At 44.1% G+C, this 27,660-nt stretch overlaps 1 protein-coding gene and 2 long non-coding RNA genes across 3 annotated transcripts in view; 2 read left to right on the forward strand and 1 right to left on the reverse strand.

The window, feature by feature from the left end:
* Positions 1-665: 665 nt before the first annotated feature.
* LOC141014476 (collagen alpha-1(XV) chain-like) overlaps positions 666-27,660 on the reverse strand; it is a 58,315-nt gene continuing 31,320 nt past the window's right edge. The window contains exons 3-45 of the mRNA XM_073488290.1: positions 24,028-24,275; positions 23,759-23,926; positions 22,868-22,999; positions 16,994-17,068; positions 15,573-15,665; positions 13,416-13,548; positions 13,025-13,068; positions 12,545-12,733; positions 12,345-12,371; positions 12,092-12,154; positions 11,866-11,943; positions 11,296-11,343; positions 11,036-11,170; positions 9,989-10,042; positions 9,572-9,607; positions 9,322-9,456; positions 9,090-9,149; positions 8,944-8,979; positions 8,554-8,598; positions 8,100-8,162; positions 7,820-7,855; positions 7,657-7,740; positions 7,467-7,532; positions 7,330-7,383; positions 7,121-7,210; positions 6,932-6,967; positions 6,376-6,429; positions 6,063-6,119; positions 5,893-5,952; positions 5,741-5,782; positions 5,244-5,330; positions 5,066-5,093; positions 4,880-4,948; positions 4,577-4,602; positions 4,382-4,480; positions 4,161-4,305; positions 3,846-3,919; positions 3,586-3,714; positions 2,943-2,990; positions 2,766-2,828; positions 2,453-2,650; positions 2,251-2,366; positions 666-2,165 (exon numbers count right to left, since the gene is read on the reverse strand). Coding sequence (XP_073344391.1) covers positions 1,964-2,165; positions 2,251-2,366; positions 2,453-2,650; positions 2,766-2,828; positions 2,943-2,990; positions 3,586-3,714; positions 3,846-3,919; positions 4,161-4,305; positions 4,382-4,480; positions 4,577-4,602; positions 4,880-4,948; positions 5,066-5,093; positions 5,244-5,330; positions 5,741-5,782; positions 5,893-5,952; positions 6,063-6,119; positions 6,376-6,429; positions 6,932-6,967; positions 7,121-7,210; positions 7,330-7,383; positions 7,467-7,532; positions 7,657-7,740; positions 7,820-7,855; positions 8,100-8,162; positions 8,554-8,598; positions 8,944-8,979; positions 9,090-9,149; positions 9,322-9,456; positions 9,572-9,607; positions 9,989-10,042; positions 11,036-11,170; positions 11,296-11,343; positions 11,866-11,943; positions 12,092-12,154; positions 12,345-12,371; positions 12,545-12,733; positions 13,025-13,068; positions 13,416-13,548; positions 15,573-15,665; positions 16,994-17,068; positions 22,868-22,999; positions 23,759-23,926; positions 24,028-24,275 — 3,725 coding nt within the window. The 3' untranslated portion in view covers positions 666-1,963. The remainder of the gene's footprint in view (positions 2,166-2,250; positions 2,367-2,452; positions 2,651-2,765; positions 2,829-2,942; positions 2,991-3,585; positions 3,715-3,845; positions 3,920-4,160; positions 4,306-4,381; positions 4,481-4,576; positions 4,603-4,879; positions 4,949-5,065; positions 5,094-5,243; positions 5,331-5,740; positions 5,783-5,892; positions 5,953-6,062; positions 6,120-6,375; positions 6,430-6,931; positions 6,968-7,120; positions 7,211-7,329; positions 7,384-7,466; positions 7,533-7,656; positions 7,741-7,819; positions 7,856-8,099; positions 8,163-8,553; positions 8,599-8,943; positions 8,980-9,089; positions 9,150-9,321; positions 9,457-9,571; positions 9,608-9,988; positions 10,043-11,035; positions 11,171-11,295; positions 11,344-11,865; positions 11,944-12,091; positions 12,155-12,344; positions 12,372-12,544; positions 12,734-13,024; positions 13,069-13,415; positions 13,549-15,572; positions 15,666-16,993; positions 17,069-22,867; positions 23,000-23,758; positions 23,927-24,027; positions 24,276-27,660) is intronic.
* LOC141014479 (uncharacterized) lies at positions 10,023-15,579 on the forward strand. Its single transcript, XR_012180498.1, has 3 exons — positions 10,023-10,702; positions 11,038-11,183; positions 15,421-15,579. It is a non-coding gene; the product is annotated as an uncharacterized lncRNA (long non-coding RNA).
* LOC141014478 (uncharacterized) lies at positions 18,103-21,082 on the forward strand. The gene is made up of 2 exons (XR_012180497.1): positions 18,103-19,812; positions 19,910-21,082. It is a non-coding gene; the product is annotated as an uncharacterized lncRNA (long non-coding RNA).

Genomic DNA, 27,660 nt, shown 5'->3' on the forward strand with positions numbered 1-27,660 from the left:
CAGCTGCAGTCAGATCAGTTCAAACACTTGTCCAGCATCGCTTTTTTGCTTGAATACTTGAAAAGATTGAGAAACACAGAATATGTTCAAATATTTTCTCTGTCTTTCTCCAAGTTGCTGAAAGACTCAACCAGAGCCAGGCTGGTATATTCACATGGCCTGTATTTCATCCGATTTAAGCCTATCGCAGGTTTGCAGTGTTGGTATGGGCGTGTGTACAACTTGTATGTTGGCCGGTAAATTGCAGGAAAAATAAATAAACGCCATAATCGCTGCTTTGTTAGCAAACATTAGTCTGTTTACACATCCTAGCATTTATTTGGAACTACATTTCCCACCACATGATGGATACAAGTCCAATACTCACTATTCTTTTAGCTGTTTGGCAACCTAGCTGATAAAAGCTGGACTTTTTTCACCAACTGATCTCTTACTTTATCTGCCGCTCGGTGCTGGGCAGATAGAGTAGAGGTTATCAGAACTTTTTGACTGTGGCAGCTGAAAAACAGTTGATGAGAGTGGCAAGATTGTACAAAAAGAGGGAAGTCGTGTGCTGTATAACCAAAACAGTGAGGTGAAAGACACTAAGGGGAACCTTTAAGGACACCAGGGTTAAAAAAATCAATAGTTCTGGAGAGTTATGTTGTGAATGAAACAAGAACAGGTTTATGAAAAGAGAAAACTTTATTCAACAAAGCACCAATATTTATACAAAAACATGTGCTCTCACTTTTTCCCTTGGAATTTTATTTTTGCATGAAAATATTTAGCTTGTTTCAATTGTATCTCTGCGCGAGGCGGACATTTTGTTTAGACTGTTGTCAACATTCTCCAGAAATCACAAAAAAAAACAAAAAAAAGAAAACTGTACAAAAAATAGAAAAAGAGGCAAAAAGTGAGAATAAAAAAAGGTCATTTGACAAACAACAACACGATAAATTACATTCTTAAAATTTAATCTTCTGATTTCATGTTATGTGCTGTGACGGTATAAATAAATCATTGAGTTTAAATTAAATAGCCTATTGAGAGTTAGAGCTGCTAAAGGAGTGAGATCACCAAGATGAGAGGCTACGACACAAACAACACCTTCAACCATGAAAAATGTTGAGCTACAAAAAAAAATAGGTTTAAAATAAAGTACAGTGCATTTAAAGTTACTTTGGTGGCAACACTGGCTGTCTGGTCATCCCGCTGTTGGATGAGGGGACCGCGTAAGTTACGGAAACAAACTTCCTGCTCTTAAAACATCGAGTAAACTTCTAAAAAAACAAAAAAACGTTTTAAACTCTCCACGACAACCTGTAAACAATACAGTGAAAGTAGCTCTTTATGCTCCCATCACAAACCTCTTTGGAAATCTTGTAAAAAAAAAAAGTCGCCACATGTCAGGGCAGGTGCAGTTTCCTGCAGCGCCCTGCAGAGATGTCTTATCCTCAACACACCTGGGTGACAGGTGGGGAACAGATGCGTCTGTCCACTGTCCTTGAGTAAAAGGTTAAAGGTGCTGCATGTATCATTTTAACATCAATAAGTCGTTACCACATTCTGTTTGAGATTTTGGCATTAGTGTCGTGAATAAGTACAGGAAGGCTCTGTGTTGTGTTTTTGACATTATGTGCCACCAGGTTGAATATAAAGGGAGATTCTTCTGGGTTGCTCCTTTAAAAACGAGCATATTTGTATCTCAATCCACGAAATGTTTCCAGTTCAACAGCGAAGAATTAACTCAGCTTACCTTCCCAGATTATATCTTGGCTGTTTAAGCCTAAGAGTAGTGACCTAGTGATGTCAGAAGGAAAAAAATGTCTGAACACCGTCTTTGAGAGCAACAGGGTGTTAAACGTGGTCCTCAAAATGTTACACGTAGCACCGAAGACGTGCTGAAAACGACACACAGATCTTTTCCCCGAGTGTTGAGGTGGCTGGGATGGGTTCGTTGGTGGAGCGGTGCAGGAGGGATTTAAATGTTTTTGTGGGTCTCGATGCAAAGAACGATGTACTGGTTGGAGCAGCTCCGCGTCTGCTGGCCCAGGAGCAGACCCGAGGTCAGGCTCGACGACTGGCCCGTGACTGACATGTGGTCCGCTCGCCACGTCTCACAGTATTTGTCCGGCACTCGGTGACCCCTGCTGGAGGAGCCGTGCCAGATGCTCTTCTGGGGCCTGATGGATAGACGTTACACAAGGTGAATATAACAGAAAATATCAAATTAAACAGCCAATTAGGTAGTTGATCGAGTTTACTGACCAGAAGGGGTCAGCTAAAACATCCCGGCCGTCAAAGGAGTAGATGGGTATCCTTGCATTGATCGGCCCTCCGTCGCCGGTGAAAATCGTCCGCCAGTTCCTAAACATCACATCACCCTACACAAAGACACAAAGTGGGTTATGATCGAGCCACGCGAGCTTTGCGGAGGGTTCTCCAAAAAACAGCAGAGAAGACGTCTCACCCTGAGGTTGGTTACTGGCAGAGTTTCCCTGAAACCAGGATAGACCACATGGACCAGGTCTTGCCTGTGGGAGGAAATGAAGGCGCGGTAGTTCGGAGCCAAACCCATCGCCTTGGCTTGCTCGTAACACATCCGGTCGGCCGTGTCGAGCCCCATCATGTCGCCTGAGTGGGGCTGGTTCAGGGCCACCAGGTTGAGCTGGAGGGAGAGGAAGTCAACAGATCGGATTGGCTCGGGTTTTGGCCACAGACGTCTAAGAATAAACCGATTTGATTCGATTGATCTGAAACAACACAGTCTTATTGACACTCACCCTTTCATTAACCGATCGTATCCTTTCCATCGTGTCTCCCTGTATCTGAAATGCAGTTCGAGGCTAAACGAATAGATATAAAGAGATATTAAAGGGATAAATAATACATAAATAGTACAAAATTCCACAATAGCATAATTTTACTGAACAAAAGCCATAAAAAAAAGCAACAAGTACCTCATCTTGTGGAATAATGTTGTTGGAGAGGTAGATCAGACTGCCGAGCTGCGGAGACAAAACACAGGAAAATCAAGATCAGATTTACATTGAGAGCACACAATTTGTAAATCTGGATCAGAGTTTCAAAGGCAAATCACTCGACACTCACTCGGTGCTTCGCTGAGCGTGAAAAGGTCCAAGTAATAGACAGAAAAGCAATTAAACTGCTGTTACACCGTTTGACTTGCTACATCAGTTAAGCTTTGACCCACAAGCACATCATTTTAAAAGGGGGCAGCTCTGTGCTTTGTTTCTGCTGTTCTGACATTAATGAGCATCTGTGAGCTTTAAAATGATGTTTAGTTTTGGACGAGGACGTCAGGTTTTGTTGAAAAGGCTCAGGTGAAAATAATTGGTCAAGGTAGATGATTACAGTATAGAATCGTAATATTACGTATATGGATATTTCACTATATGCCGATTACATCTGATCCTGTGCATATCAGGTCCGGGTTTAACATTTTGTCATAGTTTGCACCAGAATCAGCAGCAGCCAGGTTCAACTGCAGGTGTAACACTTGTTACAACATCTGACATCATTGCATCTCTTTAGTACCAAGATGTGGGAAGCACTATATGGAAGATTCATCTGGGTCAGTACCTGGATCTCTTTCCATCCCTGGGTAACCTTGAGGAAGAGACTTCCTGTAGCTGTGACGTACGTCAGCGTTCCCTCTGCGTCCCTGGCGGTGCTCTGCATCATGCTCTCACGGCTCGAAAAGGTTTTCAGCTGAAGAACAAATAAAGAGACGGAACGCTGTAACAATCTGTGGAAACTTTGGTACTGGTTTCACAGCTACAATGGAGGATATATACGAGTCTACGACTCAACACGAGGCCAGAGGAGACATGTTTACTTACAGATGCTGAGTTACCCGAAGGTCCAGGAGGTCCTGGAGGTCCAGGAGGACCAGTGGGGCCAACAATCGTCAAAGCTGGGATAAGAAAAATGTAAAAACCTTTCATAAAATGCAGAACAGTGTTTTCATGTCCTTGTGTGTTGAATATGTTTTACTGCATCTGCAAGCAAAAACACATTTCTTCATTTTTGCACCCAAAGTGTCGACAATAAAGTATTTCTACTCTACAATCATGTTTGATCTCATCAGCTACACGAACAATGTGTAAACTAAGATGACTGCTTCCATATAGTAGCATCTGCTTGATGAATTGTACCTGAGCCATATCTTGAGGGTGGTGAAGGGGGTCCTGGAGGCCCCGGTGGCCCAGGAGGGCCGGTCGGTCCTGGTCTGCCGTAGCCAGGGACACCTTGTATCCCGGGCTGGCCTGGAGGTCCAACCCTGGAGTCGCCTTTGGGTCCCTGAAAGAGGAAGTTATCGATTGCTTTTTGTGGTCACAATGATGACACGTTATGTAGCCATGGAAACTTGACTCACCACAAGTCCTGGTCTCCCAGGGACGCCTGGGTTCCCGGGATAACCTGCCTCCCCTTTGTCTCCCTTCACTCCTTTCATTCCCTGGTCACCTTTTGTCCCCTGCGATCACACACACACACACACAAATAAAAAAGTCTGATGTCATATAAAGGCAGAATGAAAGATTTAACAGAAGCACATCTAACGGAAACTTACCAAGCCTCCCCTCGGAAGATATGCGTCTGCAGGAAGAAGACGAGCGACCGTTAACAAAATGTCACAGAAATATTCTAAAGCTTGTTTATTCACAGGATGGTGATTAAATATTATTTTAAAAACCAGGAAATGGAAAAAAACAAGATAAAATATCCTCCTTCACTCATTAAAACACACTTAGCAGACGTAGCAATTTGTTTTTCCCTTCAGTGGCATTTAGTGGCATTTATTATTTTTTTATGTTATTAAAAAATGTCTAACACGTAGAGAGCCTTTGATTTTATTTAATTTGTGTGGACTCACTCGGTGGCGCCGGCATCCCAGGAAGGCCCCTCTCTCCCTTTTCTCCTTTCGGTGCCGTCTGACAGTTACCTTGAAGACGAGAAAGCCGAGCTTAACGGGATTGCTTTTCCTTTCTTTTTGGTTTTAAAGAGAGAAAACTTTTCACATTTCATAAATTTTAAAATCAAAATAGACGATCCGACTCACCAAACGCAATGCTTCCGTCGGGATTGAGCTGAAGTAACGGAGCACAAACTTAATTAACAGCAGTCGCTAAATAAAATATCATCACAATCATCCAACATGGTATCAAATATAAAACATCAGTGTGGTTATGATCTTAATCAACATGCAAATGACAGATGCAGATTTGCTGTAGTACTACCTCGCGTCTGTTCTGGCACTGAACCTTCACCTTTCCATTCTGGACATGCAGCATGCAGGTATGTCTCAGAACCATCCTGGAACAGTTCTGAGTGATGACAGGTTAAGCTAGTACCGGTGTTACACAGAGGAACATGCAGTTAATCCGTACACAGAGGGGGAAAGAGGGAGACGATGTCAGTTATTTACTGTGCTGTGAAGTTATGAGGTCGTGGAAACTGAGGATGCAGCTCGGCCTTCAGTCAAACTAGTTCAGTCTGGACACTGACTGTTATCCAGCATGTGCTAAAGGAAGTGAAATATGCTCTCATAGACTCCGATGTGTCATCCTTTAAACCTCCGGGCCTCCATGAATAAAACGAAGATGTGATTTAGATTATAGACGAAGCAGGAGGACGGCGGGTTATATAAGATTTAATTCGCTGTTAGAGGTGAATAACTGCATATATAAAAGACATGCTTCATCAGTAATACGTTCTGCAGGAGACAGACACCTACGGCCATTTTGCAGTGCGGTCTGGGAGGGATGGGGAACACTGTCTTCAGAGACCAGGGGGAGGAGAGAGGACAGTGAGCACAGATACATATAAAACACTCCGGATGATCGAAGAGTCACGACTGTGTGTTGGTGAATGTATGGATGTGCTTACTCCTTTGGGGCAGTTGAACATTCCCGGGCGACCCGGCAGTCCAGGACGGCCAGGAGGTCCCTAAAAAAGAGCAGATGAAGAAGACAATAAGACAAATACTTAACCAGAATCTGTTTTATTTGCAAATTCTGAACCAGAATCTTTGTGTATTATTCACATATACGACTCACCGGCTGGCCTATAGAGTCTCCTCTCTCTCCTTTTGGTCCCATCACACCTGGACGACCCTGAACACATCATCCAGAAGCATCTCAGTTAAAACAACAATATGGCTTCTTAGACTGGATTTAACTTCGATGATGTCCACAGAGTCAGTGTGTGATTTAATTTAACGTAAAACTGTGACAAACAGCAGGTGTATTGGACTTATAGAAAATATGTTTGTTTTTAATGTGAATCTTCTGGTCAAAGGACCAACAGTTAACATCAGGGAGCGTCTGTGTGTCCTTCACGTCAAAATGAAAATGTCTGGTAAGTTCTTACCGGTCTTCCAGGAAAACCAAATTCTCCTTTGGGTCCTGGTGGTCCAATAGGCCCCTGTTAGGAAAAGACAAAGTGAGTGATCATCAGTATGGAGGACTGAAATGGACTAAAATTAAAAAATAAAATAAATGACTCAAGAAGATAACAATGTGCCATTATATATTTTTTCCTGTTATTTATTATTTACTTCATAAAAATGTTTTCATGATTTTTTTTCCCATTATGTATATATGTATATATTTATTGCTACAATCCATTTATTGGCAAATTTATTTATTTATCAATGTTTTGTTGTTTTATTTTTTATTTTGGCAGTTTTGGTCCTCCATACATCTAAAGCAGAGAAACAATCGGACTTCACAGTTTCATAAAACCTAAAAAGTGAAATTATTTGCTTTTGTTGCTGTTTTTTATTGAGTAATGTACTTGTTTTTTTAATGTTTTGGCAGTTCTGGTCCTCCGTACATCTTCAGCAGTGAAACAATTGAGATTTAATGACGTTATAAAACCTCAGAAGTGAAACTATTTGCCTTTGTTGCTGTTTATTAATACTTACTTGGACTCCAGCAGGTCCAGCTACACCATAATCACCCTGCAACAAACAGATTCACACTGATTTGTACACTTACACTGAAAATGCTGTGGTTCATTTTACAATATGCTGTTCATCCTGAAGAACACGCAAACACTAAACATCCCTGGTGCACACAAGAGAAAGTACAAACACCGTGACAACAAATATAACCTTGTCTCCTTTGGGTCCCATTGGACCAGCCAGGCCAGACGTCATGGATCCATCTGCTGCGATCATAAACCCTGGCTCACCCTTTGCACCCTGGAAACAAACAAACAGAGAAAACAAACATGCATGCACACAAATATTAAACTGTGTGTATACAGAATAATACCAGTATAACCATGTTTGTTTTGGCAGATTAGTCTGTTTACACTCACCTTAAGTCCTGGAGGTCCGCTGACTCCTGGTAACCCCACGTCACCCTTTGGACCCTGCAAACAGTTAGAAAATAAACATGAGGATACCTCCGTCTCTAAACAGAAGACGTCAAGATCATGTGGTGTCAGATACTCACAGCAGGTCCCTGAGCTTCAAAAATCCCTGAGTAGTTGAAGGCACCATCTGTATCGTTCAGTAGGAGCTGAATAAAAAGAGGCAGAGGGAGAATGTTGTCAGTGAAATCAAACCGTCATTTAGCTTCTCATCCCTCAGCAGCTCGGTAGAAAGTGGCACCAGCACCAGAGCCCGAGTGAGCCAGCACTCACATCCTGGAGGTTGATGATAGGTCCTGGTGGTCCAGGTGGTCCCGGAGGGCCAGGTAGACTGAGCCCGTCTCGTCCCGCCTCTCCCTGAAAAAACACATTTGACATTTTCAGTAAATGGCAACTCAAAACGCTCTGAACTGTGACGTATCCACACTGGTTTTACCTTTTGTCCGAGATCACCTTTGTCCCCCTTCGGTCCCTGTAGACGGCACAGGACAAGACACAAAATCTTATAGTTAGACATTCAGTTATCAGCAATATCTTTTTTATAACCCGAAATCCTATCCCAAATATATGTGCTTCTTTTTATTAATTACATATTTATTTATGGAGTCATTTTCATATGTCCAGTTATCTATTCTACCAGAAAGTCAGTAAAAAACAGTTGAAGTCTTTTAGAAAACTAATAAAATCTGCAATATGTTGTCAGTCCATTTACTGACCTCTTCCCCTTTATCTCCATCCAGGCCTGGAAACCCTGGTGGTCCTGTAGCACCTGGCTCCCCCTACAGAGACCACAGAGACATTAATCATTCATACACATCACTGGTACGAGATCACCTGCTTCCTTTATTTCAGAGCCCCATGAACATGAAAACAAAATGATTTCATCAGCTGTCTCTGAGCTAGTTTTGGTGATAAATGACATTGAAGTCGATTTTCTTTAAAAAGGTTTGCTGCAGTGTTTTGTGTTGCTTCATGAGGTAACATGAGGACAGCGTTCCTGCCTCCCACAGCAGCAGCTCACTGCCAACAGCTGACATCCCTCGCCACCATGTGGCCTTTCACTTTACAGCTGTTTACCACAACACAAGTTCGGATCCAGACATTTATCTGGTCTCATGCCGAGATAAACCCAACATCTCGAAAAGCATAACAGAACGAGGGCAGACTCACCTTTTCACCTGGCTTTCCCGGGAGGCCGTCCAAACCAGCTTTACCCTTTGACAGACAACAGAGAAGAAGATGGAAAATGAAATCAGAGAGACCGCTGACCTGAGCTTTATACGTCACTGCATAAATCTACAGAATCATGTGCTGTCAGTCAGCTGAAGTGGTTTTTCCTGTTTGCTCCCTTAGCAGCAATTTATTGGCTTAAATTAGCGGCCCTTAAAGGAGCTACAGTTCGCTGCGTTGTCTTCTATTGGTCCAGCATTAAATGGTATCTGGATGTGTGCGACTACATGCCCAACTCAAACTCCAGAATTAGTCCTAAAACCAGGTATCTAAACTGTAACAGAACAGCAAAAACAGCTTTTAGTCGACTGAATTCACAAAGTATCTCACCTCGGGTCCCTCGAGTCCGGGGATTCCTGGAGGCCCCTGTGTGATAAATACAAGTTAATGTATCAGAGGTGATAAAATAGCTGTTGATGACACAACATAGAAGCAAAATATTGTCTTTCATGCTAACACACTGCATGCAGTTGTACCTGTGGGCCTCCTGAGGGCACAGCTCCAAATCCACTCAGCATCCCAGATCCCTCCAGGTCCTAACATTGACCAAAAGAAAGTCACATGATCAAATTGTGAGAGTCCAAACAGTTATCATCTCCAAATTATTATCACCGCTTCAGTAAGAATTAATAAAATAATGCCACATGTGTTGTTTTCATATGCTAAAAACATTATCATACTGATATCGTCTGTGACGGAGATTGGTACCTCAAAGTCGAACGCATAGCCTCTTCCAGGGGGCCCTGGGGGCCCAGGAAGGCCAGGTGAACCCCTGGGACCGGGCTGCCCCTCTGGACCATCTGAGCCTGGTAGACCTGGAAACCCTGCAGGACCCTGATCTCCCTACACGAGACGTGATCCAGAGCAAAATGATCATGAACTCAGTTAAACCAATAAAGGAAGCAGGGGCATGAGGGGGGAGGGGATCAGGAGACGGGGACAGGTAAATGGGTTTTACCTTTGGGCCTGGTTGCCCGTTGACACCAGCCTCTCCCTGTTAAACAGACAAAATGAAACAACATTAGCTTCAGCGCTGAGCACAGAGTGAGTGCACGTTCTGCTTTGCACAAAAAGGCAGAGCAGCTATCGAAACACAGACTTGTTTACACTCGAGCCCCTCAGCTTTATGAGTCCGCCGGGTCACCTCATTAAGAGCAGGGCTCCTCGCGTTTGGTGGTTATTTAGCTTGTGTGTAATTGTTTTTGCTAACAGAGCACTAAGAGGCCCGCTCGAGGGAAATCAGCACGACCTCGCTCAGAAGAGGCAGCGTGGTCACACAAGCAGGAGGCAGAGAAACATGAGAGATCTTTAAAGTCAACCTCGTGTCTCTTCGTCCATCGTAAGAATACGGCAGTGATGCGTTCATTAGCCTCACCTTGTCTCCTCTCTCCCCTGGAGGCCCTGGATCGCCGTCTTTCCCGTCAACTCCCTGCAAGAGTGACAAGACTTTATTCACATTTCAGATTTTTGATGCATATATATAATAAATCTTTACCAGATGCCAGACGGAATTAACTTTGTGCATTCGCTGAACAGTCTGCACGGCTGTTTAAAGTGTTGGTGACATTCATCTCCGTGAACGAGCAGAATGAGAACATTAAACAAAGCTAATGGGCTCCGGGGACTAATGTGGAAACCTTTCATGCGCCAGAACACTGCTGCAGTAACTACTGTCTACCTGTGAGTAGTTCATTCACACTGTTAGTAAAAGCTTCTAATGTATTAAAGACAAAAGACACATTTCCCCCAACAGATGCTGCTGCAGCTCACACCATGTTCTCAAGCTCTGACAGCGCCGTGACTGTAGCTCGAGGATAACTGGACTTATCAGAACTTCTGATATGTGGGTTCCTCACTCCTCCTCAACCACACGCACATGATATGTCAGCACATCTGTTAATAATGTGCAGAAAGCAGAGGACGAACATGGCTTTTCTTTTAAAGTCGGGGAGAAATTCTGTCTTTTTTGGCCCCATGTTTCTGATGGGACCAAGTGTTAATACCTGACCAGACCCTGAACCAGAACCAGACCCAGAACCAGACCCAGAGCCACTAAACCACTCCTCAATCACCTGAAAACAGAAGCCAGGTCAGCAATACAAACATACCTTCTGTACACATCCCTGCTGCCTTGTTTGAGAAAAGAAAAGGTCCTTAGATTTAGCTGCGTCACTACGTGGCTGTACTGAAGATAAATGAATGAGTCGGGCTCCAATTTTAACTCCAAATGCAGTAAACATCATAGAGGAAATCAAATGTTCAAATCAATCAAAATAAACCAAAAATTAAACAGAGGAATATGTCTTAAAAAGTGCCACGACCTTCTACAGTACACAAAAAGTACAAGAACTTTAATTTCTGTGATATTTTTTGGTTTTCAGGCTTATTGATGAACTAAAGAAACGAAGATTGTTTAACTTACAGGCAGTCCAGGTTCGCCCTGCTCGCCATCCTTCCCATCTCTCCCAGGGGCCCCTGGTGGTCCAGGAAAGATGTCCTCAGATTGGGTTCCCGGGAGCCCCGGCTGTCCAGGAGGGCCTGGAGGACCTGGAGGCCCCTGATGAAACAAGGTGACACAGCTTAGTAACACAAGGGGGGACAAGTTTCACGTGTAGAGTGTCCTGTAGGGAGATAAACTCCAGCAGCAGATGACAAAATGATGAGAAAACAACGTCCACTCACCCTGATGATCTCTGCATCACTGTCAAAGTCTTCAAATCCTGACCCCTCCTGATGACAACACACCCGTTAGTTAGTTAACTCACCATCACACTCCTAAAACTAAACTGCTTCAGCCATAAAGAGAAATAATCAGCAGGGCGGGCATCAGCTGTTTCATTCTGGACCAAAATTTGTTTTTATAGTTTCATTTATAAACATTACTGATGCATAAAAAAACGCAAGTGAAAACTGTAATTCGACGGCTGCGACAGCACGACTGAAGCAGCAACTTCAGCAAAAACACAACTGAGAACAGAGTTCACAGCTGGATGAACCTAAATGGATTCAAGTTATTGGAGATTAAACCTCTCGACTACAAAATAAAAGCAACCGGATCGTTAAAAAACCCAAACAGCAGCTGTGATGTGTCTCAGTGTTCGACAGCAGCAGAGATGTGTTAGTGCTGCAGGAACAACTCAACAAACCAGATGTGGAAAGTAAAGTAAGGACTTAATAAGAGCTTAAAAGACAGATATAATATAGTTTCACCAATACTAAAAACTGTAAACTGGGACTGGACAAGTAACCTACCGGGAACATGGAAGGCCGAGGTAGACCTGCTGGTCCAGGAGGGCCCGGTGGACCTGGTAGTCCAACGCCACGATCACCCTGAAGGAGACAGCGGTGAGATGTTTGTGTTTATTCGTACGTTTTGTGATTAATTTCAGATTAAAAAGTCAATTACAAGTATTTACATTTACATTCATGACACTATTCCAGTCCAGGTCTCGTGATATCAAAGTTGGGCATTGGTTACCTTTTCTCCCTTAAGACCAGGCTCCCCCTGTAGTCCTGGAAATCCTGGAATCCCAGTTGCACCCTGGGAAAAAAGAAAAAAAATACAGTTACAGCTTTGCTCAGTATCATCAGAGGTCACGTGACACAGTCCAACGACACGCTGACACTTTATCCGGCTGAGAGTAGTGGCATCAGGACGGAGGTTCTGATGTTGGCCTCGCTCCTACAAGAATGAATCTATAAATCTACGAGGCTGGAAAGACTTTACTTACTGCGACACCAGCTTCACCTTTGCTTCCCTGGAGAAAAGACAGAAATAGAAAAGCAATCCATCATTTTATCTTCGGGCTGCGGGACTGATCCAAACAACAGAGTCGGCTCTGAATAGCTCGTTTCATGTTCTGTTAATAGAAAGCTGCAGCGTCTAAAAATAGATTCGTTTGAAAAATGCAGAGACGCAGATACGACTCACAGGCTGCCCGGCTTTTCCAGGAACTCCAGGTACACCCGGCTGCCCCTCTGGTCCTTGTGGACCCCGGGGTCCTGGCTCCCCTCCCACTCCGTCTCCTGAGGCTGTCCCCGGAGGGCCGGCGGGTCCTGGGGGACCGGCAGGACCTGGCTCACCTCGCTCCCCTTTCTGGCCTGGAGACACCTGGAGGGACTGAGTGTTGAGTAGAGTCAGTGAAGGTTCATTTATATTTACAGTTTAAACGTAGCAGAGCAGCAAAACTGTGCTACGCTAACATTAACTAAAGGTAGAGGGAGTGTGTCTGGTTCAGTCACAGAATACAGAACGTTTCAGATGCAGCAAAGATGGAGACGACGTCCTTGCACTGCAGGATTCTCACTAAAGGGATGGGTTCATCTCGCTGCTGTAGTTGCACACTGAATAAAGCCATTTCTGATTTAAGTTGAATTATTACTTATAAACTAAATTATGAAGAAAACTTACAGTGTCAGTCACGGCGGCTGGAGTACTGGTCTGAAGTGATTGTACTGCAACAAAGACACAAAGTGAAGCCGTTAAAACAGTTTTTTTTTAATAAACGAGATCAGCACGATTTGAAAAGGTGTACCCATACAGTGTAGTAACTATTATGTAATGAAAGCCTTATTTAATGCAGGTTAGAGGACAGTAAAAGAGACAGAAGGTTACATTTTTTCTTCCAGCACCATCTGGTGGCTGAATTTGAGAACTGCAGCCTGGGTCCTGTGTTGCAGCATCACTTCTATGTCAACACAGTCATGCACATTAGCATTTATTTAAGATGTGTGTGTGTTCTGCAAATCACTGCTGCAGATTTCCTAAAATAATATAAAAATAAGATTTTTTGTTTCTGTACCTGTAATTGCGGTCATCTCCACCTCCTGTCCAGAAGTCTCCTCTGTGTCTTCGTCGTCATAGTCACCCAGAGGCACCTCAGTGGGCGGAGCTCGGACCGGGGTGCTGTAGGTGGGGTCCAGCTCCGGGAAGGGCTGAAGACAGAAAGGTCATAATCTACAGTCACCTCACAAAAACGGGAAGAAAAGGCAAACGTAATGGATTTTAAAATGAAATGTAAATGAGAACAATAAAGCAAAATATCTCTGATGCACAGTGAGAAAGAATCAGCAGTATCTCAGCTTTCATCAGCTGATAACTTCCAGAACAGAAACAGTTGCTGCTAATAAAAACAGAGCAGAGTGAGTGTTCGCCACAGATGGTGGGAAATGTTTCCTCTCAGATCAGATCCAACTACAGCGTCAGGCTGGAAGCAGCATTCCTCACATTGCACTGAGTTGGCTCGCAGCGCCGCATTAATTCAACATTATTTCTGCATTATTTTGACAAGATCTGCCGCGCCGATAAAAAACGCCTCGACCTCGTGACCCCGTCGCCCGTGTCTGTGAATGATCCGTCGACACGAGTAGCAGTGAAAAAGCAATAAATCTCGTCTTTCCTGTCGAGCGTCGGATTAGATCTGAATCCGTCTTCTTCCTGCCTGATGTGGCCGGGGAGGACATTTTTCACATAGCTGGATGAGAGCGGCTGGAAAACACGTCACGCTTCCATACTGACACGGCCACGAGGTACTTCAGGTAACAACAGGGTCGGAGTAAAAGTACTTCACGTGGGCCTCAGTGGCCTGGAGCTGAGGAGGAAAATCTGGGCTCATGAAGGAAAATATCTCTGATTGCTCCTTAAGACGAGCATTTAAATGTCGGGTCGTGACCGTGATCAACAGTGCTGTAGGATCCAGTGAAGTGTGAGAAATCACAAGGATTTTACCTGTGTCCTTAATCAGATTACTCATTAGTTGGATTTCTCTATACGGGTGGAAAGTCAGACACCTGTAGTTCAGTCTAAAACTGTTTTACTTGTTTCATTTTATTCTATTTTTATTGTTTTTGGAAAATCGAGTGATGAAAAAGTGGCGTCAGTTCAGCTGTGAGGTCTGTTAGGCTTCTTACAGGATGACATGTTTAAATAAATACAGCTAAGGAGCTGTATTAATCATTAAAGCAGTAATTCTTATGATTACTTGCTTCCTTGCCAAAAGTCAGACGGGAGGATTTCACAATAACTCGTGTTTGTACTGTAGATATGAAGCTGGAGCCAGCTAGCTTATCTTAGCGTGAGGACGGCAAACACCTAGCTCTGTCAGGTATATGAAAATAGTGTTGTGATATAACCGTGATGTTAAAAAATGAAATATTGATATTGTATCAGTTCATCTGGTTGCCTTTTTACTGTTCAATCAGTGTAATTGTCCTTTTTGTTCACTTTTTTACAGTCATGGGTCCCAGACTCTCTCCACACTGTAATTTATTTGCCCAAAAAAGACACAAAACACACAGCAAACACACTCATTTTCTATAGATAACGTAATAACATCATTATCATGAATTTGTTTGGCCTGGTTATGTTATTTTAAGGTTTAACTTGTAGTTTAGTTTCAGTTTTGTCTGTGTTCTGTGTGGCATGAAGAGGCTACAACTCTAATTTCATTGTGACAATAAATGAAGCTGATACTTTATTGCTAAAAAAACCTAAAACTGAAATTAACTTACGCTGATTTAAATCACATCGTTTTTATTTAGTTTCAGTTGTAGTTTAATGCTAATAATCCTGCCACCATCACCTCTAAATCTCACTACTGAACACATTATATCTTGTTTGTTTGGGGGTTTTGTGTGTGTTGTCTGCAGCGTTGACTCTTTTCCAGTCAGCTGAGATTACTGGTTCCAATCTTCTCATCAAACTTCAGGCAAGAAAGGCAAATAAGAGCGACTTCTATAAATAAAATAATCTCTTTCCACTCCGTCTCTCTTCTGTTGCCCCGTCGTAATCTTTGATTCCTGTTTCAGAGAGCGCGGAGCTGGCAGGGAGCAGCACATATCTCCATGTTCCAGTCTCCAGCAGGCCTGTGAGGATAAGAGCTGTTTTCTTTGGTGCCGGTCCAGCTCAGCTAAACGGGAAGGACCGAGTGGTGTGAGTATGAGCGTGTGCATGAACGCACCATGGTGTACTCCCTCTCCTCCACGATCTTCTTCACTTCGTCTCGTCCCTCCACGTCCTCATAGGCGTCATCGCCGCTTCCGTATCCAGAGGCCTGGAGAGAGAAATGAAAGATAAACAGAGGCAGAAATGATTAAATCCTCTTGAGTGGACTAAAGCCATCTGAGTTCAAGCTGCAGAATGAGGAAGGGGAAGAAGGTGGGAGGAGAGGGAGAGGAGAGTGTGGGCTGGAAATCAACATTTTGTTTAGGCGTACCACAACACAATCATTTTAAATATTTATCCTCATATCGAAGCATCTGTTAATCCAGTTAACTGAGCGGAGCCGCGACGAGACAGACGTCACAGCGGCTTAACTATATGAGCCCCCGGGTGAGAGAACATGCAGGAAACTGGATGAAGTTTAGCTAAAAAAATGGAAAATATGGGTTTCAGACAGATACAGATGTAATTCTAATATACAATGGACGTGTGTAACTGCTGCTGATGTACGTCTGCCACTGGAAATGTGTCATTATATACATTCAAATGGTATTTTTAAATGACAGATGACATGGATTAATGTTTAGCTTGAACTGTATCGTGATTATTATTGAATAATTTCATGATATGTTGAGCTGTGACTCACATTAATGGTCATTAGTGATGTAAGCTCTGCAAATGAATCGTTCTATTTGAACAATATGAGGAAAGATTTTCAAGTGAATCACAAAGATTGTTTCAGTATGGTGCATGCACAGTTGTGAACAAGAGCCAGCCTCTCTTGTTCGGCGGCTGACCCACAGCGATGAGCATATTGTATCTTGTGTTCATGTGATTGTCGCATTTCACAGAATCGTTTATTAAGAGTAAAAAAAGCTAAGGAAGCTTCAGAAGCGTGGTTATCTTGCCTCTCACGCACATTTCAGCTGGAACAGAAGTCCAAAAGTCATGAGTCAGTTCCCTGGTTGTGGGTGAATCCCTAATGGTCATACAAACCCTGATGTGCTGCAAAAGTATGCAGACAAACAGTATGTGTTGGCTCCCATTCAGCCACAAGAGTATAAGTGAGGGCTGGAACTGAATTTGGGCGATAAGGCCGGGCTGCAGATGAAGTTCTAGTTGTAGGTGCTGGACGGGGCGGAGGTCAGAATCTGTGTAGGCGTGTCAAGTTCTGGGAAATGCATTTCTTTATGAAGAAGAGAGGCTCTTCCTGAAAGTGTTGGACGCACACGGTGTTTATAATATCACTGTGCAGCAGCAGTACAGTGAATAAGAAATACTTTTCTCCATACAGTTTAATGTAGTGCACGTTTTCTGCCACTAGAGGGCGGAGAAGTTCCACGTTTGGGGCTGCTGAGGCTCCAAACTCTGAAGCAGTAAGAGCTTCCTCCAGACTCACAATGTTTGGGTGTGTGTGTGTGTGTTTTCGTGCACGCTCACATAAGGATCGTCCTCCTCGCACTGGTCATCTGGGGCCGTGGGATCAGACTTGAGCACCAGCTGCTGGATGGAGCCCTGGAGAAGAGAGCGAGGGAGAGGAGGATGAAGAGGAGGATGAAGAGGAGGAGAGTCTCCAGTTATGTTGCGTGGTAATTTAGTTCAGTCCGTGTCGTTAAGTTTTATTGAAGCTCAGCGTCCATTTCCCACACACAGGCCACATGCTGCCTCCTTCTCTCAGCATGACACTTCATCTATCTCCACCTCATCACACCACACACACCAGCACAGCTGCACACAGTAACACACACTGGACGTTCCCACACATCTGGCAGTGACACAGGTGTCACACGCTCATTCAAACTGTTGGATTAATCTTAAAGCGACATATTACACAAGAGATGTGTGTGCAAATACACATTAAAATAGGTTTATACAACTTTAGTGGGCATATACCATCTATCTCCTCTTGTTAGAGTACCAATCTTTGGCTCTGTAGAGTCGCACAGAATACTCAAAAACTCTTGTTTAGAAATGTTGGACCATCTTTGACTCTGGTAACAGCTGCTGGACATCATGTCCGTGGCTCAACAAGGGCTCTGTGGCGGTGTTAACACTTTGACACTTCAACACAATCAAGTGCTTCAACTGGCCAAGAGTCACCAGGGTGGATGCTCCTTTAAACAGTATTTGAGAGCAACCCAGAGACAGTAAATCTGGTGATATGAGAGGTTTATGTTGGTTATTATTCTCATTTTCATGTTTCTAGATCCACCTCTGGATTATTCTTGTGCTATGAAGGGGATCCATTCCTTTGTTGTCAGTATCCATTCTTAAGGGAGCATGAACACGGTGGCTGAACCTGGTCTGTTATGATGTAAATATCCAGCCCTGGCATCAAGCTGTCAATACACCGGTGCTCCTGAGCCACAAGGTATCAATCTGCATATCTTTCTCGACCCACCGTGGCCTCCAAGAACATACTTGTCTGTTGCAGATGCAGTTCTGACCTTCTGTTCAGAGCGTCATCATTTTTTAAAGGTATTACATAAAGTTTTAAATCTTTTAAAATCTGTTAATCGGATCATAATCAGGTCTGGAAACGTCGTACAGCGGGTCTAACTTATTCAACTGTGAATAGAACTTTAAATATGAGACTAATTGGGTCCGTCCTCTTATTACATCACTTCTATGAGCCAAGTTTATTGATATTGAGTTCAGGCCAGAGGACAAACACCTGTTTTTAATGGACCGGAGCACGGTGGTGCTGCAGGAGTGACAAACAGGAGAGGGGGAGTGAAACAATAGAGAAGGAACGGGCGGATATCAGTCGAGGCAGCAGCGAAACCAGAGACATCTGTTTGTGCCGTAAACAACACGTCTGACATAAACACAGCGTGCGCCACGCAGTCCTTTCCACTCCTCTCCAACGTCTCCGTATGTGAATTCCCCCGTTAGTTGAGCCGCAGCAACCTGGACCAATGAGTCAGCCGCTCAGTTTGTACAACTTCTTCAAATTACATGAACGTAAACACTGGGGAGGATCTGTCAGCGGCGGGCCGCCTGAGTGACACATTTACACACAAAACTGCATCCACACATGTGCCCGACACCAACATGCAGGCGTGCACGCAAGGAAAGTAAATCTGGGATCTTTAAAGGGTTGCGTAGTCTTGCCTACATGCTTTCACATACAGGATTAACCTTCTGTTTGGGGTCAGTGCAAACCAGTTAAAGACTGCTATGGTTAAACTTTGAGTTCAGAAGAGGTGCTGCAGCGCTTCATGGCTCCAGCTGATGGTCGTCTTTTATATCAATGGACACTGTGTATGTTTTGCAGTCTGGTCCGTGTTCGCAGGCTGTTCCCGGGAGTTTTCAGATGTCAGGGATGGCAAAGAAAAAGGTTAACTGCTTCTCAGGAAGTGCTCGGTGTCTCCAGGCCCTGGCACTCGCCATGTTGAGGAAAGTGTTTGTTGCCAAAGCAACAGAGAGCAAGTTACTTAAGCTGCTGCTCGTCTGTGTGTGTGTGTGTGTGTGTGTGTGTGTGTGTGTGTGTGTGGTCAGCCTGGTTTAAAATGATTTAAAATACGCTGTAAAGAAACTATGACACACAAATTAGCAGCAGCCTGTATCAGATAATGTGCTGAGAGCTTCGTTCTGTCACCAGTTCATTGATTAAAACTCGACAAACCAAGACTTGCGGACTGTAAAGATACAATATTAGATACCGATTTTAGTATTTGTGCGTTCAAACTCCACAAAACATCAAAAACACTCTTGTCTGCGGAATTAAAAACATGCAAAAAGACCAAATCCTGCACCTTTAACAGGAAACAGGTTCAGTTTCATGTCTACATCCAGCATGTAATGGCTCTGTTGGGGTTGGGCTGATGGACGATGTCATCGTCTGGCTGACAGCCATCGACTACTGATCCCTGACCGTCGTAACATTGTGATTATAAAGGCTCCCCTCCAGAGAGCACAATGACGTGGTGTGTCCCCTCAGAGTTGCCGTAGGGCAAATAAGTATGTTGCTGCTCGGATTCATAAACAACGATGTCGTCGTCCATCACGATGTTTCACTGGAGACATCTTCATGTGCCAATTCGGCAGACACCACCCAACACATGCACAACCTGAACATAAACATAGGTGACAGTGTTTTCCCTCAGTGTTATGGGTAGGAAAACACATCCAGTGGCTCAGGGAGACTAAAAAAGATCATACAAAATGGTTTGCACACTCTTTCTTCCTCCTCTTTCCATTTCTCTCTCTTTCAGATGGTGGCAGCCTCATGCAAACATTTTCCAACACAACATGGGGTACGTTTCCTCAAAAAAAGGAAAAAAATACGAGTGAATAAGTCAGTGTGGGGGAAGATATTTTAGTAAATCTATTTGCATGTGTGTTGGTGTGAAGCTGTGTGAGAGTGCACCACTGCAGAGAGCTGCTACTACCGCTGCTGCGTGGCTGTTATTGGTCTCCCTGGGAGGAGATAGAGGATCTCTGGCGGAGCTGCCAGTTCAAACAGCGAACAGCTGGAAACAGACGGTCACTACTGGTCCTCTTTGTCTGAGAGGGGAGTAAAGAGGGGAGGAGAGGGGAGAACAGCATGAAGGGAGGATGGATTGGCAACAGAGAGAGCCTTGGTGATGTCCAACAGGTTATGATTGGCCATACTGGAGGTTCACAGTTCCTGAGTAATGGTGGCTGTATATGGTCTTCTACAGAAGAGAAGAGTTAGACTGTGTGACTCTTAAGGACCAAACACACTAAACAGTCATCAAGGAATCAGCTCTGATAAAGTCTGACTGTTGCAACGCCAAGTCTCCTGTGTCTCGGCCAAAAAGCTGCACTTGAACACAGCGCGAAGACGACAGCGAAGACGTCAAACTAGCTTGTAGCTGCCCCTGTGTACCTCTTCACACCGTGAGATGTGGTACCATCAGCGTGGTGTGTCAGGGCCCTTAAAGTAAAGAGGTATATCAGTCCAAGCTGCAGGAGTTCACAAGGTATTTAAGCACTTAAAGTAGCTCCCAAATCTGAAATGAGTCCAGAGCACTCCTGCGAACAACGTGGGAAGTCATGTGCACGATATGTTTGACATTCAAGTGGTTAAACAGACAACTTTTTTATTTCTCAACATGTATTAAAAGACACGCTGTAATCAAAGCAACAACCTGTCAGAGTCGGACTCCTTTGTGGTGGCCATCTTGTGCGGGTGCTGAAAGAGGAAGCGCGCCTCAACAGTAGCCTTTTTATGTGGTGCATGAGTGGGCGTGCTCTCAGATTTGATTGGATAGTGGATGTGTGAGGAAATGACAGGTAATTAAGATAAATACTGAATGATGTGCAAATGATTTGTTTATTTTGAATGGACAGTAGTTCTCTCAACATGTTGGAGAACGAATTCAGACCTTGTTGGTATGAGCAGGTTAAGAAAACGATGTGTATTTGTTGTTAACCTTGTCAACTCTCCATTATAGAGAGGATGGGCGGGTGGTACCAGAACTGTCCTGAGCTGCGTGAAGAAAGCTTTTCTTTGTATCATGTGTTTTTTTGAGACTACAAATAAAAAGTCTGCCTATTTTTCCTGCCAGCGTGATGTTTTATCTTCCACCATGCTATCCTGCACCTCACCTCACAGCAAACACATTAACTGAACCACCACTAAATGAACTCCACAGGTCAGGAACACCACAGATGGACCTGCTCACCATCAGTCAGCTGCTGCAGGTAATGAGCGTTTTGGAAAAATACTTTTAAAGGCGTAATTTGATGGCAGACGAGTGAATAGCAACGGATATTATACACAACGAAAAGTTGATCTGCTAAATGCTAAATATGAAGCCAGAGCAAGCAGGCAATTAGCTCATATTAGCTTAGCACAAAGACTGGAAACAGAGGGGAAACGCATGTTCTCATGGGGCCTTTTCTGAGAACGCCCGTGGCTAAGACTCGTGGGATAAAATAAAAGTAATTTTATCTTAATTAAAATTCTACTGAATTGAATTATAATGCTATAGGAGTAAACAATTTCCTGCTGTCTTATCATCAGTTCAGAGTCCACGCTACCCCACCGAGTCACTCTAAAGTCAGTAACAGTTCTCCTGTCGACCTTTAAAAAAGTTTAAACATTACCGATAAAATGAAGTGGTCAGTTTTGCTCTGTCAGGCGAAGACAGAATATTTTTCAGATGCTAAAATGAAGTGATTTTGGTCTGAAATGAAACTTAAGCCCTTTATGGCGTAATTACCCACCTCAGACTTGGTTTTAAACCACTGCAGGTAGAGAAACCTATTTGAGAAATTGTTCCAGCAACAAAATGGACTCCCCTGAGGGATTAAAAAAAATCCTGACTAAACACATTTTCTCCCTCCCTGGCTCATTGGACGTCTTTTGAAACTCTCCTCAGATTTCTCTAATAAAATCTTAATGAGAGGGAAAAGAGCTGCTTGGCTATAAAGACCTACTTTCCACTGTCCCGGACACGAAGCATCTCGTAGTTTGTCCGTCACATGAACTTACATCACCAGGAATCAGAGGAGGAGGAGGACAGAGCAGCACAGAGGAGGCCTGGCTTTTATTTTGAAGGTCACAGGTCATGTGTTTATCAAGTTTAGCCACCAGCTACGAGTTGATTTACTGGTGCGGATTGTTGTTTTAATAATATGCTCTTCTTTTATTAAAAAAGCTTCAGATTGAACATCCTGATAAGACTGACAGCATGTTTTGGCTCAGATAACTGAATAGTATTCCTGTTACACAGAGCTAGTTTCTCCTGTTACTCTGAGGAAAACTGAGCCTTTCCTTGCTATTACAAAACAGAAAATAAAAGCTGATTGGGAGGAAAGTGCTGAAGCATTTACTGGTTTATTTTCTTTTACAAGAGCACTGAGAGCAGAATACAGCATCGCATGTGTTACTGCCTCTTCCACGTCTCTATCAGGCGCCCTTTATTATAACCACACAGGAGGGATTTTGCATCCGTACTATTGTTTGATTAATTAAAGACTTGGCGTTTGCACCCACAGTTGCACTTAGTGTAAGTCACTCAAGATGAGGGATCAGCCATATCCCAAAAAAAAAATGTAAATCACATACGGCTTGTCATTTATGAGCTCTCACAGGATAAAGCAGCGCTCATAAACACATGTGGTCACTCATTCCTCGTCTCCTGTGGCGATCGTAAAACTGCCAGCGAGGACTATTGTGTTCATGTCTCAAATGTGTAAAATAGGCAGCCGACCAAGTGCCACGTGTGTTTTTTGACGTCTACTGTCATCCGGCTGATCCAGACCCGCTGACATTAGGAATGAGGAATTAACTACGCGCTGAGACACAGAACAGGAAGGTCCTAAAGATGCAGGACTCACCACAAACCTCGCCAGGCCCGTGCCCCCGGCGTTCCCCACGAAGATCCCCGAGCTGGCCTCGAAGGTCAGCGGCTGAGGGCTCCTGCTGAAGTCGACTCGGTGGTATTCTTCACAGTCCATGTAGAGACGCACCTGAGCGGCCAAGAGCACACGCACTCGCTTATTTCCAGCAATTTATCACAAATAGAAAAGAACATCTGTGTTATTTCCTGCAGTGACACACATTCATCTTGTGACAACACCCTCACGTGTTTAACATCTGCAAGAGATAAAAAAAGTGCCGCATGACGCCTGTTTGACGCCTGTTTGTGTGTGAGACGACTTTGGCAACTCCTCCTGATAATATGGGCAAATAACGAAAACGGCTGCAAAATCTCATCTTTTGACAAACAGAAAGGTTTTGCATCAGAACGCCGTTTAAGGATCATCTGTTCTGTTCTTACTGTCAACAAATCCCATGAAGAGACCAGAACCAACAGTGACTTTGACCTCATAACAAGCACTGTTTGTGTGCTCAGCTCTCGTACTGAGCCCTGTCGCTGTACGAGGCAATATCCCAATAAACAGAGGCACTGTGGTTTATTATGAGTCAAAATACAGCTCAAAAGCATTGTTTGAGTAATGTCTGCTATTAACTACAGTGCCTGGCTGTTTTAGATAATTAAAAGCCTGTTTAAAACTTAAATCATGACCTTTTCAGAAGATTGCCACCTCACAAGTGTTTTTTACTTTACTTCTTGTGCCCCAAGAGTCCAAGAGCTGCAGCAAAGTTCAGTGCAGAAACGAGCAGAAGTCAATCTAATCATTAAAATAATTAATGATTTATTGGTGTTCAAATGCTACACATAGCATCATCATCCGAACAAAGTGAGCTGAGCTGTGTACACCCACCTCTGCCCCCTGTACAGTCAGGGTAAACCTTGCCCATCTTCCTGTGAGGTCTCCCATTTTGAAGGAAGCTGCTTCCTGGGTCCCTCTCGTTCCCGGGTCGGTGTAGTACAGTACGATTCTCTGGGAGCCATCCTCTACCTCGGACAGCGCAATACCCAAGTGTACAATCTTGCATGAAGAGATGTAGAAAAAAGTTATTTACTATCTTTATTATTTACATGAAACAGAAAAGTTGCTGTTGGAAACAGGAAAAGATTTAAGTCGCCCACCTTTTGGTAAGCATCTGTGATGGCGAACAGCATGCCGCCCTGCCGCGTGGTAGGTTTAGCTGTGACCGTGACGGCGAAGTCGTAGTAGAACGGGTCGGGGATGAAAGACTTTGTGAGGCGGCCCACGTTGGCGTCCGGGCCGAAGCTGTAGGCGGGGTAACCCTCGAAACCTGTGACGAAGGAGACGGAGGGAGGGAGGGGGACGCCGATCAACTCCGTCAGGTCCAAGTCTCCCTGAGAACCGCGGTCTGCAAACAAACACACACGGAGAGAGAAAAATCACATCAGTGGACGGGAAAAGAAACTTATGGAACAAAGTAAGAGTACAAAGAAAACAAAAGTGAGCTCCTCAATCAGACACGTAGAAGAGGACAGATTGCTGCCATATGGAAACAACACGGTGTCATGGGTTAAACTGAATCTGGCATCTCGTGCAGCTGCTGTCTGCTGGTGCCAAGAGCCTCTGTTATCTCAGTCGCTGCAATTAGTGTATTAATGATGTATGACTGATCCGGTTCGTCATAGGAGCACCTGCACCTTTAGCCGTCTTCTCAAGTCAATTAATCAATCAGACATGTTTATGTATCGCACATTTCATACAGTCCTATAACTAACACAAAGTGCCTCACACAATAACAAGGATATCGCAAAAACCCGACCACCCACGCCACCCCAACACGACCCGGGAGCGCCCCAAAGAGATTCCCAAAATGTCAAAATACAATGTGAAAGCCCTAAAAGCTGTTTACCTCAACTTTAAGCGATCTTTGCTTTTAAAAACTCTACACATTCGTTTTTACGTTGGTGTTTAATCACATTACCACCAACTAATTTGACGCGCAGCTAACCCGGGGTCAGGTAGTGGGTGGCTGGACAAAACCTAATGAAGCCGCCACGTGTAATGTGCTGCGTGCTCCGGGTTTGACGGGTGCTTGAGAGTGACAGGGCGCACAATCCGTAGAGAGGAAGGGGGGGGGACTGGTGGTGGTCTACAGCTCAGTTTTTTGCATTGTTGCCCCCTGGTGGGATAATCCAGCCACGGGTCAGAGGACTGATATGTTATCTTTGAAATTAAAGCATTCCACAGTACAGACAGAGCGGGAGCTGTGGCCGTCTATTTTATCTTTTCATTTCCTGCCATACTGATAAAATGAATTAGGAAGGTAATTAAGTTGAATAGATGGATCTTTGTCAGTAATCCTTAATATATGTTTGACTTATATTCAAGTTCAGAACCTTTAAAAGACAGTCTGGGAGGTCCAAACCATTATTCTTGTCTTTAGATGTTTTCAAGTTTGACATCATGTCAGATACACCCCATAAAGACTGCCAAGGAGGCGAGAAGGGGCTTCCATCTGTCTGAAGCCTCCACCCTTCATCATCATTTTATCTTGTAAACTTGCCATCGCTGTATTCACGGCTGAATGCACACACACACACACACACACGAATCCAGGCAGACAGCGTGCGCTCTTATTCTCTCTCCCACAGACACGCAACCACTTTGTGAATGTCCACCCACCACAGCATCTCTTTCCTCCCCCCTCCCTTCTTTCTTTCTTTCTGTCAGACACACACATGCACACTCGCTCTACACCTGGTTCTCCTTAGCGGGAAGACCTCAGGAACAATCGTCTGTTCTTTCACAGCCGTATGGGCAGCGGGGTATAGAGGCTGGGCATCTGGAAGGCATTAGGTTAGACTAATACACACGTGCAGCGCAGTGGCAGCTCCTGTAAATTAGGCTTACCGCTTTACCCTGTGTGTGTGTGTGTGAGAGTGTGTGTGTAGGAGCGACAAAGACACAAAGAGTGGGGAGTGTGCACACACACGTTAAGACTTCCAAGAGTGCAGTGGCGTGTGTGTGTGTGTGGCCAGTTAGGCTTCCCACAGGAAGTGAGGCACGCTCCTCTCCCCTCCATGCATTAATTGGATTGAAACCCCGACAGACTGGGGCGATTAAAAAAATAACAATGAAGTGCAACACACACCGTTCTCCTCCCGCTGTAGCCGAATGCTGTGACTAAGCTGGATTGTAGTCCAGAGCTGCTGTTCTGTTCAAACACTCGCTCTGTCTCTGGGATAGTTTAAGGCAATTATGCATGTTACACTTGTGGTTGCCGAACTTTTCTTCCAACTTACTAGAACAGAAAAACAACTGCAACTCTTCTTCTTCCTTATCTTTTGGTCACAAAACACAAACTGCACATGTACTGGGACACACAGCATGAGGACCACTTATAACTTTACTTCCATGAAGGCCAGGACACACATTTTTTTCCGTAGTTTTCACAAAAACAGGAAAAACACGCTTTGCTAAATTTCTTCTTCATCCTCAGTACAAGAAAAACTGCATTATATTTAGACATCTGATACCAACGGGGACACACAGCATGAGATCACCTGTACCACTTATCAACTTCACTGCCATGAAGGCCGTGACTCTGTCAGAGCAGATTTACCGAGTTGCCAAAAGTTTTCTTCATTTACACTGAAATTTGAGGAAGGCGTTTTTTAATTTCTCCAGAAAGTGGAAGGTTTTTTGGAAAACTTAGTTTGGGCGTGACACATGTGTTCTCATTGTGAAAGAAAGGCATAAACAGAAAGAAAAAGATGTGCCTGATTTCCACATACAGTACAAGCAGAGCCAAGATTTGGATGTGATTGTGTTTAGCAGCCTTTGAACGTCATCAGCTGGATGATGTGGATGTGACTCTTGTGGCCGTGGAAAAGCAAACCGGTTCTTAAAATGTTTGCAGGTTGAACCAACTGTGATCCAGCACCAGCCCAGAACCAGCACTTGGTTCTATGGTCGATCGGGAATATGCACCACTAAATTACAATGTCAAACTGATCAGAGTGCATTCAAACTCCATAGGAACACCTGAAAGCGTGTTAAGTGCTGCAGTAAACGTGCTTAGTTTTTATTTCTCTTTCGTGCAAAGACTCTCTTGTGTCTTGTTTTAACTTTCAGGCACTAATTTTATCAAGCCCATGGGAGTGAAATCTAAGAAACTAAAACAGTTTCAAAGAAATATTTTCCAAATACTCTTTGACCCATTTCTGACTCCAGGTCCTCTGGAGTCAGAAATGTTTGATTGTCCCGTTGGCTGCATCACAACCAGACATGGACGTCACCCCTCTATCTTCTCTGTGTTGTCAGTGGTAAAGTCCTGCCAAAGTGTCTTAGCCAGCAGTCCCACAGCTCGGCCAGTCACTTCGCTCCGTCTTTGCCCGAAAGTGACATCACTGCAGATGTTCCTCCACTGGGTCAGGGACTTAACAGCTGGACAAATCTGCACTCTCTGCACTCGCTCGAGTTCTCATGATGCAACAGGAACCCTCAACAGCTCCATCGAATCGGATGTTTGTCCTGTGTCGTGCATCGACCCATAATCACACACGCTGATTGTGTTGAAGACATTTTGGCTGTTCTGACGAGTGATTAATGTTCTCATCTTAAGAATACTTTGAATAACGAAAGTAGAGCAGCGAAAATGTAAAACATCCCAGCGCAAACAATTTCAGCTGTGAGAAACTTGTGAGTAATTTGGGTCAGGGTGTGACTTCTCAGTGTAATCAGGCTTGGCTCAGCCTGATCACCACCTGCACTGGAACAGAGCGAGAGAGAGA

This window comes from Pagrus major, chromosome 19, assembly GCF_040436345.1.
Source record: "Pagrus major chromosome 19, Pma_NU_1.0".
In the NCBI taxonomy this organism is placed as follows: Eukaryota; Metazoa; Chordata; class Actinopteri; order Spariformes; family Sparidae; genus Pagrus; species Pagrus major.